Raw genomic sequence first — 15,361 nt, 5'->3', positions numbered from 1 at the left:
ACTAGCTGTCTGAATCATGACACTTTCATTCATGTTATTGTCCATGCTACATATTTTATGAGTGCTATTCTTGAACGACTCGTCGATTCGCAACAAAAATACGATCAGTTTGAATCAAATTTGAAATTTGAATGCCGGCGTCGGGCAAGTTTCAAATAATTTCGACATCGTATAAAAATATAAACCTCGAATGCGGTACGATCGGCACTGAAATCAATAGACGCACGAGATTTAAATTCAGAATCACCCTCGAGTTTAGCGTTTACCTCGAGGGCGCCGGCCGCAAAGGCCAGGCGCTAGGCATCCAAAATGTTCGAGCTATCTTTAAGCTTTTATTGTATTATATTCTTCCAGAAAGAAAGTAACTTCTTACTTGAGGTCATGCGAATGATTGACAGGTGTTTAAATAAATCACATGGTCGAACTTCCTTCTTCCTTCGCGTTTTCGAGCTCGGGCTTGACACTTTGAAGCTTGAGGTGTTTACCTGCAGCAACTTGAAAGTTTCGAATGTATGTATGTAGGTCCCGCTGTATTTGCCGCCGGAGGACGCGTGCAATTGTTATTTACTGAAACACTCCAGCATAGTCCGCAGCATGCGGGTTCCGGAGCATAATGATATAGCAACGGCGGAAGGATCTAGTTTAATGGTGATAGCAGACGATACTCCGTGCTGCGGAGCAGTCTTCCGATTAAAATGCCGGTTGCGCAGTGGACAGCTGTGGAGCATGGCTACCACTGACACAGACTGACATATGATACAAACTGTGGACCACTAAATTTGACGTTTGATATCCGGACCCGAACCCGGGTGAAACGGTCGTTTGGGTCGACTTCTGTCCGGACGCTGACCATACAAAGGCAATTTGGAGGTCCCAGATAGGGACAGTTTAGCTTGGCGACAACAGTCCGTGTTTGGAACCGCTGCGGAGTGGTGACTGCCGGTTGCGCAGTGGATGATTGCGGGGCATGGCTACCACTGACATACAAAGTTTCGGAAGTCCTAGATAAGGATAGGGGACGTGGGTGAAGCTGTCTATATCCTCGTGGCGGAAGCAAAGATGTATCAATCTTTGAATGTGATACTCGGCAACAGAGTGTCTCATCTGCTGGATGCGCGGTAGATGACACTGCACTTGTGTCGTCCCCACTAGTCCCTATCGCCGAGCTTGCAAGATGACCACACACCTCAAGCTTGCCCGGAAATTACAGCGATTTACGCACTGTTGGATCACTGAAAGCACACAGTAAACGGTCTGATGAGAGTATAAGAAACATTTAAAATACTACTGGTACATATGGCCGACAAGTGATAACAATACTTTAATCATGCGCCGAAACCGTATAGCGTACGCCCCGACCGCTTCAGCGCATAGACGACATCAAGAGCAGTAACTGTTTTACTATAGTCCCGATGAGTAAATAAGCACTGCAGTAAGCTGACGGGTCGGGCTTACCGCTTAGCATGTTCGGTGTAAGTGACGGAGTCGCGGATAACATTCTCCAAGAAAATTTTGAGAACTCCGCGGGTCTCTTCGTAGATGAGACCTGAAATACGCTTCACACCGCCACGACGGGCAAGACGGCGGATAGCCTGAAAATACATGAGCGGGCGAGTGATTATAGAACACCATGCCACGCACTGGCTTGGTAATACCCTGGATGTTGTCGCGGAGAATCTTGCGGTGGCGTTTGGCACCACCCTTGCCGAGGCCCTATTGAACACTGAGTCGCACGAGCTATAAGATAATGCCAACCAATATTCCGCACCTTGCCACCCTTTCCGCGTCCAGACATGTTGTATGAGTTAAGTTATCTGTGTCAACAAATTATACAAAGACGGATGATACCAAGTACTGGTGTCGATGATGGTGGTATTGAAAGAAGGAAGCTGCACAACAGTCAACGTTTCAACGTCAATGATACGCGTGTGGTCGTGTTTGTTACCATCACGTGACCGGCCTGCTTTCCAAGCACGTCACGCCAGTCGCTGACTTATACCGTACCAGCTGGCAGCAACGGGCGCATATATAAACCCCTCACCCAAAGAACAACTTCTACAATCTCTCACTTCGTATACGCTACCTAGTCTCATAATGGTTGCTGAAATCTCCACCAAGGCAGAGCTCGAGAAGTATACTTCCGATCCCAACAAGCTCACCGTCAGCATTTGTGTCCTCAGTTCCTTTCGGGCTCAAGTGACATGTCTGCTTGCAGGTTATCGATTTTACCGCTTCTTGGTGCCCACCTTGCCAGGCCATCAAGCCGATTTTGAGAGTCTCGCCAGAGAGAACGGCAATGTGAACTTCGTCAAGGTTGACCTCTCTGAGGGCACGAACGACCTCGCCACCATCTACTCCGTCACTGCTATGTCAGTTTCTCTCCTCTTTGAATAGTTCTTCTGTCCTCATATTTCACAGGCCGACCTTCGTCTTCCTGGTGGGCGGCAATGAAGTGCACAGGATCCGCGGCGCTAATCCGAGGTTCGTTTACGATTTTTCATTCTTCTGAATGTACTATAATCTAATATTCCACAGTGGCCTTAAATCGAGTGTCGCTCAGTTCGCCAAACCCGCATCTTCTGGTGCGTTCTTGGGGCAAGGCCGCACCCTTTCGGGCAAGGACAATTCATCATCGTCCGTTCCTACTTACAATGTGTCAAACAGCTTAACTGCCACATGGTCGAACATGAACCCCCAAGCGAAAGTTTTAATTGTACTTTGCGCGGCATACGCGTTTTTCTGGCTGATATAGAAAAGAACAAATTTGTAGATCAGGTTGCGCGCTGGTGTAATACATGCAGATAAGATGCATACAATCTTCATCTTTTAAAGTATTGCGTTTGCGAATTCGCGTTGGATAGCGGATATCTTGGTGCACAACCGAAAAGTTAGAACAGTACTATATGGATGGTGGGATTATGGCTCTGAAGAATATACAGTCCTGTCCCTTGATCGTAGCCTGAGGCTTCGTTTCTTGGTATCGACCACAAGAGCTCATTTTGTGAATCATTTATACATTGCGACTGCTCTCAAAGCTAACAGCTAGACTGTATTGTTGATAATTACCTTGACCTAACAAGAATATGGCGTCATTCATCAGTATGAATCTTTGAGCCTTGCACCGGAGACTTAGCTAAGAGTCGAGCTCCATGTGGCAATCCTCATCAACTAGTCAAGTGTAAACGTTGTTCAATGTTGATGTAGCTGTTGATTGATCTGATGTTAGGTTGCCAGCCCAATCACCGAACCCCATTGTTTCGGATGACCCCACACTTGCCCCATGCCAAGATTCTCCATTTGCTTCGTGTATCGCACAAACTTTAACGCCGGCGAAGCGCATCAGTCCGCGAGACCTTTGTGGACATCGCCTTCATCGATAACAAGTTATCCACCAATCTCACTGGCCACGGGTGGAGCCAAAGATTGTGAGTCCACTGCCCTGATATAGCGTTAGCATATGATCACATCGCTGGCTATAAACCAGCCTCGGGAAGAATATGTTCCATTGAACCCAGAACTCGATACTGATCTTCGAATGTCCTAGAAAGTGTTCAGGGGGTGCCAGTGGGCGAACGCTACCTGCCGTTTGAAATCTTCCGGAAGCATAAGTAACTGACGTTTCGCGTCTTGTGATCATAGCTTCTATTTGGAAAGATAGTCTTTCCATATTGCGAATTGTCTTGCGGAACCTCGATTCGGAATGGAATCATCCGAAATCCCGAACTTCTGGGAAGTGGATTCAAATCAAACATGCTGAGGCTTACCGTCTCTTCCCGTTTGCTTTTGATTAGATCGCTCCATGATACGTGTCCCTATTTCTGAAAATGTTGCAGTCAGTTCTGTATGATGAAATAGGATGTTATACATGTCAATGTTAGCACGCTGTCGAACATTTTGCCGAAATTTCTACAACGGCAAACCGACATAACCAGCCCCAGCCTCCTTCAACAGGCGTTCGATCAGTTTCATGCCCTCCAGGACGTACTCCTCTTCAAGCCGTCTTCCTACAATCTGCACACCAACCGGGAGACCTTCCATGGCCCTTGCATTATACATCCGATAGTAAGTCCGTTCGATGGCGTTTCGTGGGCGGAAAGTACGCGGGAGAGTATCAGCTGTCGCATCTACGTGTGTGATCGGCATCACCCCTGCACTGTAATCAAGCTGTTCGAAAGTTCAAAGTGAATATCCGATCGGAACCGTTAAAGGGACGTGGAACATACCAGGTTGAATAGGAACGTATACCCACATGCTTTCCATCCGTGCCTCATCCCCCCGTGAGGAAGAGCAGGAAGACTGTTTGGAACTGTGAGGATGAAATCGACTCCCTCATCACCCTGACGGCCTTCGACTTCCGCTTCTCGCCAGACTTTGAACCAGCGAGAACGGTAGTCCTCCCTTCGCGCAATCAGAGCGTAAAATTCTGGTATGGTCTTCTCATAATGAGTGTCAATCAGACCGGCATAGATGGGATCGCGACGTATGTAGCGGTAATACCAAGCATAGAGCTTCATGACGAAGTAGGGAAGACGAAGGCCCCGGAACGCTGATATCATTCCAGCATCGTTAGACTCAAATGCGTGATGGTTTTTGGAAGCAGTCTTGCCGCCATCAGCAAGGAGGAGCTGTGACGCGATTTGAAGGCCTTCGTATGGGCTTGGGCACTTCCTAAAGTAGGGCATCTAGGAAGCTCTTTCAGGACATGAGAGTTTTGACCTACAGAGTAACAATTTGGTGACCGTTCTTCTCGAGTATCGTCGTAACCGACTTCAATGCTCGCGCGCAGGCAGGCGAGGGTGCGACAACTCCTGCGTACAAACATGAATATGATGAGGTTGAGTTCCACAGAGATACTCCACGAACCGTCATCCCATAGGACACCCCACCTGATGGGGCGACCTTCTGGAAGTTTAACGTCTCTCCATGGAATTCTAAGAACCTATATTAATCATTAGCTTAACAGCATTGTTATTCAGATATTTCAATTACAGAGTAGTCGTAGTTCCAAGGCTTCATCTGGAACACAGCTCGCCAGAATGTCTCTAGATCTTCCAACGTTCTGGTCATAGGGCTGTGTGTTGCGGGAACGCCCTCCTGGCCAGGCATACTGGACGCGCTGCCTTGCTTCAAGAATCTATACATACTCGCTTTGATTGAGTAGACACCAGAGAAGTGCGCAGGAGCCCGAACGCTCCCTGCGACATCTGTGCCTATCCCGAGTCTGGCTGCACCGAGCGCAAGGAGTACAGCTTCGCCTGCTGAGGAGCCTCCTGAAGTATAGCCCTTCTTGTGGGGATTGTCGGTAGAACCAAAAACATCGTTTGTCGACTCCAATGAAAGCATAGTCATGGGAACGTTTGTCTTGACATATGGGACGGCACCTGCATCCCGTAACAACCTTACCAGCGCACCGTCGGCGGCCATAGGTTTGCCTACAAGAGCCGAGTATCCCATGGAAGAATCCCAACCCTTCACGCTTACCAGGTCCTTGAGCGAGACTGGGACGCCTGCCAGCGGACCTGATCGGTTCGCAGTGCTGGCCCAGTTCTCTGCAGATGCAATCATGACCTCAGTCAGACAGTTCGTCTGAGCATGCGCTTGAAGAGCTTTCTTAGAGTAGGCCACAAGGATGTCGGATGGAGATAGGGAGGATGTTTGCACAGCAGCCACCAGAGACGAAACTGAGCGAGACAGAATCTCTTTGTCCTGTGATGTTAGAGGCTCATGGTAGATGGGTTTGAGGGATGCGATCCGTTCTGCTCGCTCCTGTTGCTTATCGCGACTAGTGTGATTAAAGTCTTCATCAGAATCGAACTAGTAAGGAAACAGACGATGATGATAGAAGGCTCACCAGGCGCGACGGTGTGACAAGTAAGAGAACAACATTGTGTTGAACCCGGGCGAACCTTTGAGAGACCCCCGTCAGTTGAAGGGGGAAGTCAGAAGTGTGAGAGGACTGCCGCGAGGTCGCTCACGAGCCTCTGCTTCTTATCATGCTCGCATGATCATGAAATAGGCATGAGATTGAATTACGTGTTATGCAATTCTATCAACTGGTGCTGCCAATATTAATGGCACTGGCAAATAGGAAGCAACTTCACGTCGGGCCTCGTTGTAGATATAGACGTGGATAGGCTGGCCTGGCGGTATCACTTCTCGAGTTCAACCAATTCCAGAAGCGAAACCCTTCGTCAGACCTTGCAGGAAGAAGTCGAGTTCGGGTGCGCACTGCGAGAGGCTGCCGCTTACGAGTCACGAGTCGTTTCTTATCATACGAGCGCTTGAATTACGAAGCTACATGTTTTATAATACGTAATACCTGCAGCGCATCGAGGGCAAGCACTAGCACAAGTCTCAACTACAAGCAGCTTCAATGTACTTACTTTGTAAATCCTCTTGCTGTTATGTTGTTTATTGATATTTTGCAAGTCTAAACTTAGTGTGCGCTATCGTGCAGTCGTGTAAGTAACGAGGGAGAGAGGGGAAACCGCATGCTTGATGGATTGTAAGCAGATAGTTTTTCAGGCGGACGCCCCCGAAGGGGAGACCCGGCCCTGATGGCGGCCCCAACCTGTGCAAGAGTGAGCCGAGGTAAGCTTCAAGGGAGGGCGGGCAGCCTCAAACACAGCAGGTTCGCGGGGTGCCAACCACCCGAGCCCCAGTAGCAGTCAATAGCTAAGTACCTCGAGTATGAGTATGGTAGAAAATTTCAATATAGTAGGCTGAGATGACCTGAGAGGCAGCAAAGGAAAGGTAGGTGGGGAAAGAAAAACTGAAGGCGACAGGCAAGAGCTTACTGGAGTGTAGCTTGGCCAAGCGTTGTGCGGTGGGCAGAGAAGAGAAGCTGCGTGCTGCACTGTGGCGGCCAGCCACTACCCAAAGTCCTCATTCCAACCCTACGCTCGCACCTCGTTTCGTAGTAGAATTTCCACCTATGCAAATCGATTGCCTTTGCCAACTGCACGATGTTACATGAGAGAAAATGTCTCTGCCTGTCATATCACTAATTGGTTGGGTTTTATAGTCCGACTTCGCTATACTGCAGAGTTCGTTTGACCTCGAGAATCGAACTAGGAATTCGGTTCGATCTAGTGCACTTCATGGAAACACTAGATCATGGTAGGGATATCTGCCTGTGTACATTATCGTGAGCCAATGCGATGGATTTGATGCGAAGCAAGCCTTACACGACGAACGGGTGTTGCTTCAGATACAGTCTGGATACATTGTATCGTGAGGTCAACATGATGAGGTTTAATACAAAGCAGGCCTTACATTGATGGTGTAACTCGTCTAGGAACATTGTATCATTAGCGCAATATGATGAAGCTTGATACAAGCCTTACCATAGTAGGTAGATTATGAGACCCAACCGGCGTGTTCTGGGTACATGGTATCGTGAGGTCAATACTATGATGAGGTTTGAGACAAAGCAAGCCCCACCACATGACTCCTTGCAATCAGAGTCTACTCGGCACATCAATGTATCGTCAGTCAACAAGACGATATTTCGGGCAAAGTAAACCTCACTTGAGGATCAGCCTTGGTTTTGGCAGCAAAGGCTATCAAGGCTAGCAAAACATAGAGGAAAGTGGAAGAGAGGCGAGCGAACATGATGGCGAGTCGATCTTAACTAATGAGAACTGTTGGCGCTGTCTGATCTGCGACGATGCTTCTTATACCGCATACGTGTCGCTCCCAAATGAGAGTAAAATAAATTAGCTATTAGTGTTCTCCCATGGGGGCCTGATGTAAAACATGAAATTAAATATATGCCAGCGTCGACAAATCTACGACGAAAGATTTCAAAGGTACCTACCAAATAGAGGAGTTGGTTGTTAATGGATAAATGGACAGGCCGGTGAATATCGACAGCGAATTTCAGTTTTGATACCGTACCGCGTCGTGAGGCACACAGCAGATGATATATCGAGATCGCTGCGGGACTATGTAGTTGGATCACTATGGCTTGTGTTGGACCTTGTTAGACGAGATTCTTCGGATCACGCCATCTGCGAGTTGCAGCAAACACGACTTGCCCGTACGCTGTAACGTTGGAAATAAACGATCGTAACGTCCGCATTGTGAATATGAACCAGATCTCACACAACAGAGTTGACACGTGGTCCATACTCGATCACGGTGACGCCTTGCAGCGATTTCATGATGGCGTTGCTATCGTGGACCCAGGGGAGGACATTGACCCGAGATAGCGCACCAATAACACGGGTATGAAATCAACAAGAATGGGTGTTATGTATGCCTTGGTCGTCCAAACCCCAAGCTGTTTCTCCAGCAACATCTTCGCGAAGATTCATTCCGAGCTCCCATCGTCATTGTCCCTGCCAAAGTCGATCATCAGTTCGTGTTCTTGCACGTACTAGTGTTTCGCTTTGACTCTTGAGTCGCGGAGGACCACATGGTGGGAAGGAAACGTTTGCAGGTAGTGACATGGCGGGGCGAGCAAATATGATGGCGAGTCGATCCGGTTCGATCTTATTTTTTGCAACTAATTAGAGCTGTTGGCGCTGTCTAATCCGTGGTCACTAGTGACGCTCGATTCGGGTTCTTATACCGCACATGAGATCCAAAATGGGTGAAAAAGAAATTAGGTTGTAGTCTTGGAGATCTGATATGAATCCCGACATATGATAGCATCGACAGATCGACGAGGAAAGATTTCAAACGTACCCGCTAAACAAAGGAGTTGGTTGTCGATGGAGATACACATAGTGAAATGGACGAGGAATTTCAGCTTTGGCATCCGCGGTCATAAGGCGCTTCTACAACAAATGATATTGTGATGCGGAACTAGCTGGACCGCTATATACTTGTGCGGGATGCGATTCTTCGGCTCACCTGTCTACGACAGCAGCAAACAGGACTTGCCCGTACGCTGTAACGTTCTGCTTGCAACGCCAGCATTGGGAAGATAAAGATCTCATACAACAGAGTTGAAATGTGTGTCATACTCGATGTGACGCCTTGCACATTGTTATTGAACACTTAGTTCAGACATAGTGAGACATGGACCTAAGATAGTGCCCCGATGACACGCACCACATGTGACATCCACAAGGATGAGCACACTCACTTTCGTGAGGAGTTTAGCGCATCTTGAACAGTGTTATGTATGCCTTGAGTCCACACCCCAAGCTCTTTCTCCAGGGACACCAATGTTTCGCGAATATTTCTTCCGAGCTCGCCGCCGTCATTATCCCTGCCAAAGCCGATCATCAATTCGTGTCTTGCATGTACCAGTGTTTTGTATGCAGCTTTGAGTCGCGGAGGACCAGATGGTGGGAAGGAAACGTTTGCGAGTGGCGACGTGGCAGGGCGGGGTTCGTCGACGGCCAAAAGCTTCCCGAGTTCCGCTAGGGCAACAGCGCGCACAGGGTGACCGTCACGAAGAAGGGCGGATAGCCCCATATAATGCTTAGCTGAAGTACGGATTGCCTCGTCAAGCAGGTCTTGTGACATGTCTGCTGAAAACGAAAAAAGGAGGAGTGATTTATGGAGCCCTATCAAGGCCAACAACGGGTGACATGATGGTGTCAAGCCAGCAGACACAAGTATCGGAATAATGTTAGTCGTCAGTTGCAGGGCCTTGTTAAGATCTGTAAGGACGTATACCAAAATCACATGGATATGTTTCGTGTTCAACATGGAGGACTGACCCGTATCTTGAATTGAAGTTGCCTTCTCCAATGCTTCCTGTCCAACGCGTAGCGAGTCCATGATAGATTCGGTTGCAGTCACAACTGCACGGCATTTCACGCATTGATATATCTCGCTTTCTGAGAGAAATGCACCATATGAACGATCAATATTTCAAGTAGAGCTTCGGCTGCACTTACCATCACTAGGAGCAGGGCACATTCCTTCGCATGACTTTGGACACCATATGGACTCGCGAGAGTCGATTTTATTGTCGTGATGACATACCTCACACTGGCACGTGAAGTCATAGGTCTCCTTCAATGCAGCCTGCCTTAGAGAACGAGGTAGGGTCGTGTCTACATATGAGGTCAAAATCTGCCAGTAATCGTTGGTCAGGGAGAGCATTTCGAGCAAGTGGGTTTTACTCGCCTCCTCATTGGGTGAAATGTCTCTGAGAGCAATGACTTGCATCTGCGGTTCCTCCGTGGGTTTTCGAGAAGATCGAGGAAAAACGATGACCGCGCCGGGATCACAAGAATGGTTGAAAAGCGCAACAAGCGGCGAGACTGATACCCCCACTGGTGTCAACGAGGGCGAAGTTAACGCGAAGGTATTCGTAACAAACTGCCAGATGCTAATCATGTGATAGTGGAATGATTTCGTGATGAGTGCTTACTCTTGAAATTAAATCAGTAAGGTCGCCCGCAGATAAGATGCCAAACTTCGACAGTTCTCTAGGAGAAGACAAGCCAAGATATCGAACCAAAGAGTGGGCAAGGTGAGTATTATTTTCAACGACACGAGGCTGCAAATAATGTCGATCTAATCCCACCTCGATTATAACGGGCGCTTGAATGTAGCGGAGAACTCACGAGACTGCAATGCATCGATTTCCTTCGACTGTCGGTGCTTTCAGTGGTGATACATATAACACGCAACTCTTACTCACCCAACTACTATCAAACCCTTCCTGCCTTTTCTGCCACAAAATTCGTCCCAGGCACCTGACAGCATCACTTGGGACAGATAGGTTTTTCGATGGTGCTGACTTGGCCCAGTTCCTCAATGCAGAGCATTCGAGTCGATGAAGTAGCCAATCATTTGTCTGACATGTCTAACACAGAGAAATTAGACTGATGATAAGGCAGTTTACGGTATCAGTGTAACTGACCGCGTTACAATACCAAACTGTGCGACATCCAGTACACCTCAACAAACCTGAGTTTGGCACGGCAGCACAAGTAGAACAATGTGAATCCAGATACTGGCTACCAAGTGCAAATGAATGCGGTCTTAGTGAAATGATAATAGAACCTATTTCGTGTAAGCGGTATATGGCTCTCAAAAACTGCAGCGAATTCGCTGACCAGCTTTGATTAATTTTTTAGCCCAAAGCCCCCTGCCTGATGTTGCAGATACCCGCATCTCCACATTCTCTGGTGTGCCGTGGTACACGGTGCATTCATTGCTGGGAGTTGGTGTCTCTGGATCGTTAGAATGGATCACTTTTGGAATGGTTGTAGAGTGGGGCTCTTGAGCATTATCCTTGGAAGTTACATACGATCTTGATGCCTTGGATTGCCTTTGAGATTTGAGACTTGCGAATGACATGATGCAGATGATGATCGATGATCCGTGACTTGATACGGAGTAAGTAAATAAGCAGAGTCTATTTGTTACTGTTTATCAGTACCTTCTGAATTCAATAGATCCAAACAAATGTATGTGAAGTCACCCGAATTTCGGAGGACTTGAACCAACACGTATTATAGGGTCGATGGGCAGTGCTAACTTCTCCCCACAGTACGATGGGTTACCAATTTTATTATTATACTTGCACTCATGCTGCTTTCCATATCCACTGCCCTGTCGTTCCACCGCCACGCACTCCCACATTCTTATCATATTCAGTGTGTCATGGTCAGAGGTGGGAGCGGATCATAATCCCTGCTATCTGCCCGGTCAAATTTTCCGTGGCCCGTGGCAATCTGATCATTTACATGACCCTGGCTGGAGATCCTGATTGGTGGAGATCACCACCAGTCACGATCTCCCTTGCAGAGTCTGCACCTTGTGGGTCCAGAGGCGTAATTGTGACGCGAGAAGATCAATTCCTCAGAGTAAGAATATTGAAAGAGTTCAAGGTTCAAGAGACTGATTTACAACGCCATGACCAGTGCGCTACAAACTCTGCGAGTCACCAACCAGAAGTTCCACCAAGAACATCCCTCCCTATTCAATATGGAGTGTAGTCAAGGAAAACGAGACCATCCTGATAAAGAATCAGCTTCACCAGTCCGTTACAAGTATTTCAAGCATACGAAGTTATATTTTGCAGAAAACAGGCTTGGGATTGCATCGCGCACTTAGAGCCAGTGCCGATAGCAGTGATGACCGTGCAAGTCACCAGTCAGCATTTTCGAGTCCACGCTGCGTACATTGTATGGTGAGGTCAAATGACGATGCCACTTTTTTGAGATGAAGTCTTACTGAAGGAATTTCAGCCAGAGGGTTGGGCGTCGCAGCCGCAAAGGTCGTCAAAGCAAGCAAAACATAGATGGAAGCAGTGGAGAGGCGAGCGAACATGATGGTGTGTCGATCTTATTTGTTGACACTAATGAGAGTTGTTAGTGTTGTCTGATCTAATTGGATTCTTATACCGCACACAAAAACTCCGAAGGGGTGCAAAAGAATCTGGTCTTCTTGCGGGGATGATAGGACGCGTGGAAATTTCGAACATGTGATGAAGTTGGAAAGGATGCCGAACAGGAAGAACCCGTCAAGAGTATTGAATCATAACACATACGTGGAATACACCAGCTTCCACTAAGTGGTAAGGCGCATCTTCTGCAAATGTATTTTGCGAGATCACGGCGGCGAGACCCTTCAACCCACTGTGATGCAATGACCTACCGTCGAAGTCGCAGCAAACAAAGACTTTCCCGAACGCTGTCAAGTTAAATATCAACACTCGCGCTATGAAGACGCATGGAGATCTCACGCAACAGAGCTAGTGGCGATTGACAGCATGATCTATCAGGAACCCAACTGATTATAGAAGAAGACAAAACGCGAAAAGACACGCATCAAACCAATACACTGGTACGCTCAGTTGTTATTATCGGCAGATCTTGAGGATTGTTACGCATACCCCGTCACGGGCCGTGTAGGACCAATAGTTCATGAATATTTCTTCCGAGCTTCCCGCCGGAATTGTCCCTGTCAAGGGACGTCAAGGGCCAATCATAAGTCATTCTTGCAGGCACCAATGGCTTGGAGTCGCGGCGAACTAGATGATGGGAACAGGTGGGAATACGACGTTCGAATGTAGTGACGTGGCGGCAGCGCTGGGTTCATCCTGGTTCATCAACAACCGAAAGATTTCATGCCCCACTACGGAAAAAGCCTATACCCTCGCATAGTGCTTCGCCGAGGTACGGACCCGCAGGTCCTGCGAATATGTTTTTGCTACTAGAAGCGATGAAAGGAACCTTGTGACTCAATCAATCCAAGGTCAATCCCAGGCAGAGTCCAGACACTATCGCCGCAATTTGCAATCGTCCCAGAACTCGCGTGCATCCAGCACACGCAGCCAGTTCAGATGGTGTGGCTGCCTCGCCGAAACGTAAATCAGAGCAGATCTGGTGATTGCAAGCAGGGAGGCCCAAACCCCGTAGACCGCCTGGTGCTTCTCAGACCGCTGGCTCCAGTTCTATTGTAGATGGAACAAGTGATGAACCTCCTTCGACGAGGAATGGTTGTCCTCCAACAGGGAGCGCTGCAAATGAGCCTAACGCCGTTGATTCTGCTCCAAGAGTCGACGCCAAACCCGGTCTAAGCGTCCATCCCGGCGTTCCAAATTTAACGCGTCACTGTCTGAACCAGCCCCGTTAGATGGTGATAGAAAACCCGAAATCGTACAGAACGTCTTCCTTCATCATTTCCTTCTGGCTGTTTGATATCGACTGGAACAACAGGAGTCTCCTGACGAGCCCCATGCGAGGGCAACTGCTTCACCAGTGGGTCCGTTTGATAGCATCCGCGTTTCGTTGGAGCTCCTGGACCGACATTCGTGCCCGTGGGCCGCCGTCCGTGCGTTAGGACCAGTGCACGGAATTTGGCATGCGCATGATAGCCGAACGACATACCTCTTGCAGAGTACCCTCGCATGAGCGTAGACAGTCACAAATATAAGTGTGGGCCATACGTAATATTACGGTAAGACAAAATTAAAAATAGCTGTAATGCAACATAATAGGTTCAATCAACTGCTTCGATCTGCTTCAAATCTTCACGTTCCTCGCGCTGAGTCGTTTAGCCATTTTCTCGCCGCGGTTACATATCGCTTACTCTTGGTTCGTTTATGAGGTCCTCGCTCTCACTTTTGCGGCCTTTGACTGGGCTTACGCGCTTATATCGAAACTCAAACACGAATTGGGGTGTTGGCCAGGGCATCATAATGTGATACCAAAACTCAAAATACTAATTGTCGACCATTTTCCACACATCCCCCGCTGAAGCCCACCACGCTATACACAGAGCCCATAGCTACCCCTCATACTGTTCACTGCGGTGGGATCAAGCTTGCAGCTCAGTCCAGATGAATCACAACCACTGAAGTCTCTGCCAGCCGCGGTGCGGTTGGATACCTTATCATACAAAATTGACACCATCACTAACACACACTCAATATCGCGGCAAAGAAGGCTCTTCAGGGATCTATCACTGATCTCGCAAGGCTGTACGACTTTATCACGACCAAGGATGCTTCCCGTTTTGCTCCCTTAGTGGGCATCTTCAATGCGGCGCTTGATTCAGTTCAAGTACCAAACTACGTCAATTCCAACACTACTTCTGTCATCATGCGCGCGAAGAGGGCTCTTCTGGGCCTGGTGTCGATTTGCACGGCTGACCTTCTGATGGTGGGGACGACGCTCTGACAAAATATATCGTGAAGAGGTAGGAACAGATATATCCATGGATGCGGCTCTTCGCTCGAAATTGCCTCCCTCCTTATGATGTCTCACTTGCTCCTCCGCCCCCAGATCTTTGCAACATTGTGCCTCCATCCCCTTACAGCCATCTGCTACAGATCGGAGGACTCAGGAGGATGCTCCGATCTTCCGTTTCTGTTCAGCACTTTGTCGCACAGTTATGGATATTGGCAGGAAATCTCAAGGGAGATGTACTCGCCGGTGACCCTAGAGATACAAAGGATGGCCGTGTTCCGGTGCTTCGGGCGGCTTTTGCGCTAACAAACTATGTTTGCATATCTGATTCTGAAGATCCAACCAAAATCATCCTTCCGTTACCCAATTATAGACATGCTGCCGGAGGGGTGAAGCCCGTTGCCACCACCCTTCTTAGATACATCCGTCGGGTCACCAGAGATACTTCTGCTGTAGAAGCACCTCGATCATGGACACGACAAGATCGGAGCGTACAACAAATATTTTTCTTCATTACCAGCCTCAGGTATTCCTTCCAGTTCATCCAGACCATCAGTCGCCAAGATGCTTCATGCCGCGCACAACTTACCCGTCAAGGTTCGATTCGTGTAGTGCTGAACGCAATTGCTCAGATCTTGCCAAGGACCTTGGTGCAAGCAAACGAGGAAATGGATTTTCACCCAGACATGGGACTAGCGGCCAGACAGAACATCATATGGACGGGGTGCTCGTACATTGCATCTGTGATTCGC

At 48.3% G+C, this 15,361-nt stretch overlaps 5 protein-coding genes across 5 annotated transcripts; 2 read left to right on the top strand and 3 right to left on the bottom strand.

The window, feature by feature from the left end:
* Positions 1-1,325: 1,325 nt before the first annotated feature.
* On the bottom strand, positions 1,326-1,713 carry EDB91DRAFT_1063823 (histone-fold-containing protein; the record flags this gene model as incomplete). Its single annotated transcript, XM_041314637.1, has 3 exons — positions 1,326-1,401; positions 1,456-1,592; positions 1,642-1,713. Coding segments are annotated over 3 exons (285 nt in total), but the record flags the coding sequence as incomplete, so codon positions are not given.
* Positions 1,714-1,936: 223 nt separating this feature from the next.
* Positions 1,937-3,055, top strand: EDB91DRAFT_1174383 (uncharacterized protein). The gene is made up of 4 exons (XM_041320334.1): positions 1,937-2,170; positions 2,216-2,369; positions 2,419-2,481; positions 2,536-3,055. Exons 1-4 carry the CDS (start codon positions 2,095-2,097, stop codon positions 2,750-2,752), a joined length of 510 nt encoding a protein of 169 aa, XP_041169726.1. The 5' UTR covers positions 1,937-2,094; the 3' UTR covers positions 2,753-3,055.
* A 739-nt stretch (positions 3,056-3,794) lies between these two features.
* On the bottom strand, positions 3,795-5,991 carry EDB91DRAFT_203011 (amidase signature enzyme). The gene is made up of 6 exons (XM_041326413.1): positions 5,852-5,991; positions 4,990-5,782; positions 4,864-4,939; positions 4,721-4,808; positions 4,224-4,668; positions 3,795-4,164 (listed from the first exon to the last, which is right to left on the bottom strand). The coding sequence occupies exons 1-6, from the start codon at positions 5,884-5,886 to the stop codon at positions 3,907-3,909; spliced, it is 1,695 nt and encodes a 564-aa protein (XP_041169725.1). The 5' UTR covers positions 5,887-5,991; the 3' UTR covers positions 3,795-3,906.
* Positions 5,992-8,996: 3,005 nt separating this feature from the next.
* EDB91DRAFT_202837 (uncharacterized protein) lies at positions 8,997-11,326 on the bottom strand. The gene is made up of 9 exons (XM_041326412.1): positions 11,028-11,326; positions 10,832-10,974; positions 10,610-10,774; positions 10,533-10,560; positions 10,337-10,482; positions 10,090-10,284; positions 9,858-10,035; positions 9,061-9,797; positions 8,997-9,005 (listed from the first exon to the last, which is right to left on the bottom strand). Exons 1-8 carry the CDS (start codon positions 11,269-11,271, stop codon positions 9,091-9,093), a joined length of 1,806 nt encoding a protein of 601 aa, XP_041169724.1. The 5' UTR covers positions 11,272-11,326; the 3' UTR covers positions 8,997-9,005; positions 9,061-9,090.
* Positions 11,327-14,594: 3,268 nt separating this feature from the next.
* Positions 14,595-15,125, top strand: EDB91DRAFT_1174351 (uncharacterized protein). Its single transcript, XM_041320333.1, has one exon. The coding sequence runs from the start codon at positions 14,676-14,678 to the stop codon at positions 14,913-14,915; it is 240 nt and encodes a 79-aa protein (XP_041169723.1). The 5' UTR covers positions 14,595-14,675; the 3' UTR covers positions 14,916-15,125.
* The last annotated feature ends 236 nt before the right edge of the window (positions 15,126-15,361 follow it).

Source organism: Suillus paluster (genome assembly GCF_016628075.1).
Source record: "Suillus paluster strain FC165 chromosome Unknown EDB91scaffold_164, whole genome shotgun sequence".
NCBI classification, from domain to species: Eukaryota; Fungi; Basidiomycota; class Agaricomycetes; order Boletales; family Suillaceae; genus Suillus; species Suillus paluster.
This window is presented reverse-complemented; position numbering and strand designations above follow the sequence as displayed.

Bases quoted from the DNA above. Each gene is read 5' to 3' on its own strand.
- EDB91DRAFT_1174351 (XM_041320333.1), top strand. From the start codon at position 14,676: ATGATGTCTCACTTGCTCCTCCGCCCCCAGATCTTTGCAACATTGTGC.
- EDB91DRAFT_1174383 (XM_041320334.1), top strand. From the start codon at position 2,095: ATGGTTGCTGAAATCTCCACCAAGGCAGAGCTCGAGAAGTATACTTCC. The intron at 2,171-2,215 runs GTGTCCTCAGTT...GTCTGCTTGCAG, and splicing joins CAAGCTCACCGTCAGCATTT to GTTATCGATTTTACCGCTTC. The intron at 2,482-2,535 runs GTTCGTTTACGA...AATATTCCACAG, and splicing joins ATCCGCGGCGCTAATCCGAG to TGGCCTTAAATCGAGTGTCG.
- EDB91DRAFT_202837 (XM_041326412.1), bottom strand. From the start codon at position 11,271: ATGTCATTCGCAAGTCTCAAATCTCAAAGGCAATCCAAGGCATCAAGA. The intron at 10,975-11,027 runs GTCAGCGAATTC...TACACGAAATAG, and splicing joins TAAAAAATTAATCAAAGCTG to GTTCTATTATCATTTCACTA. The intron at 10,775-10,831 runs GTCAGTTACACT...TCTCTGTGTTAG, and splicing joins CAGTTTGGTATTGTAACGCG to ACATGTCAGACAAATGATTG.
- EDB91DRAFT_203011 (XM_041326413.1), bottom strand. From the start codon at position 5,886: ATGTTGTTCTCTTACTTGTCACACCGTCGCGCCTG. The intron at 4,809-4,863 runs GTTCGTGGAGTA...GTTTGTACGCAG, and splicing joins GGGTGTCCTATGGGATGACG to GAGTTGTCGCACCCTCGCCT. The intron at 4,165-4,223 runs GTATGTTCCACG...ACTTTCGAACAG, and splicing joins ATACGTTCCTATTCAACCTG to CTTGATTACAGTGCAGGGGT.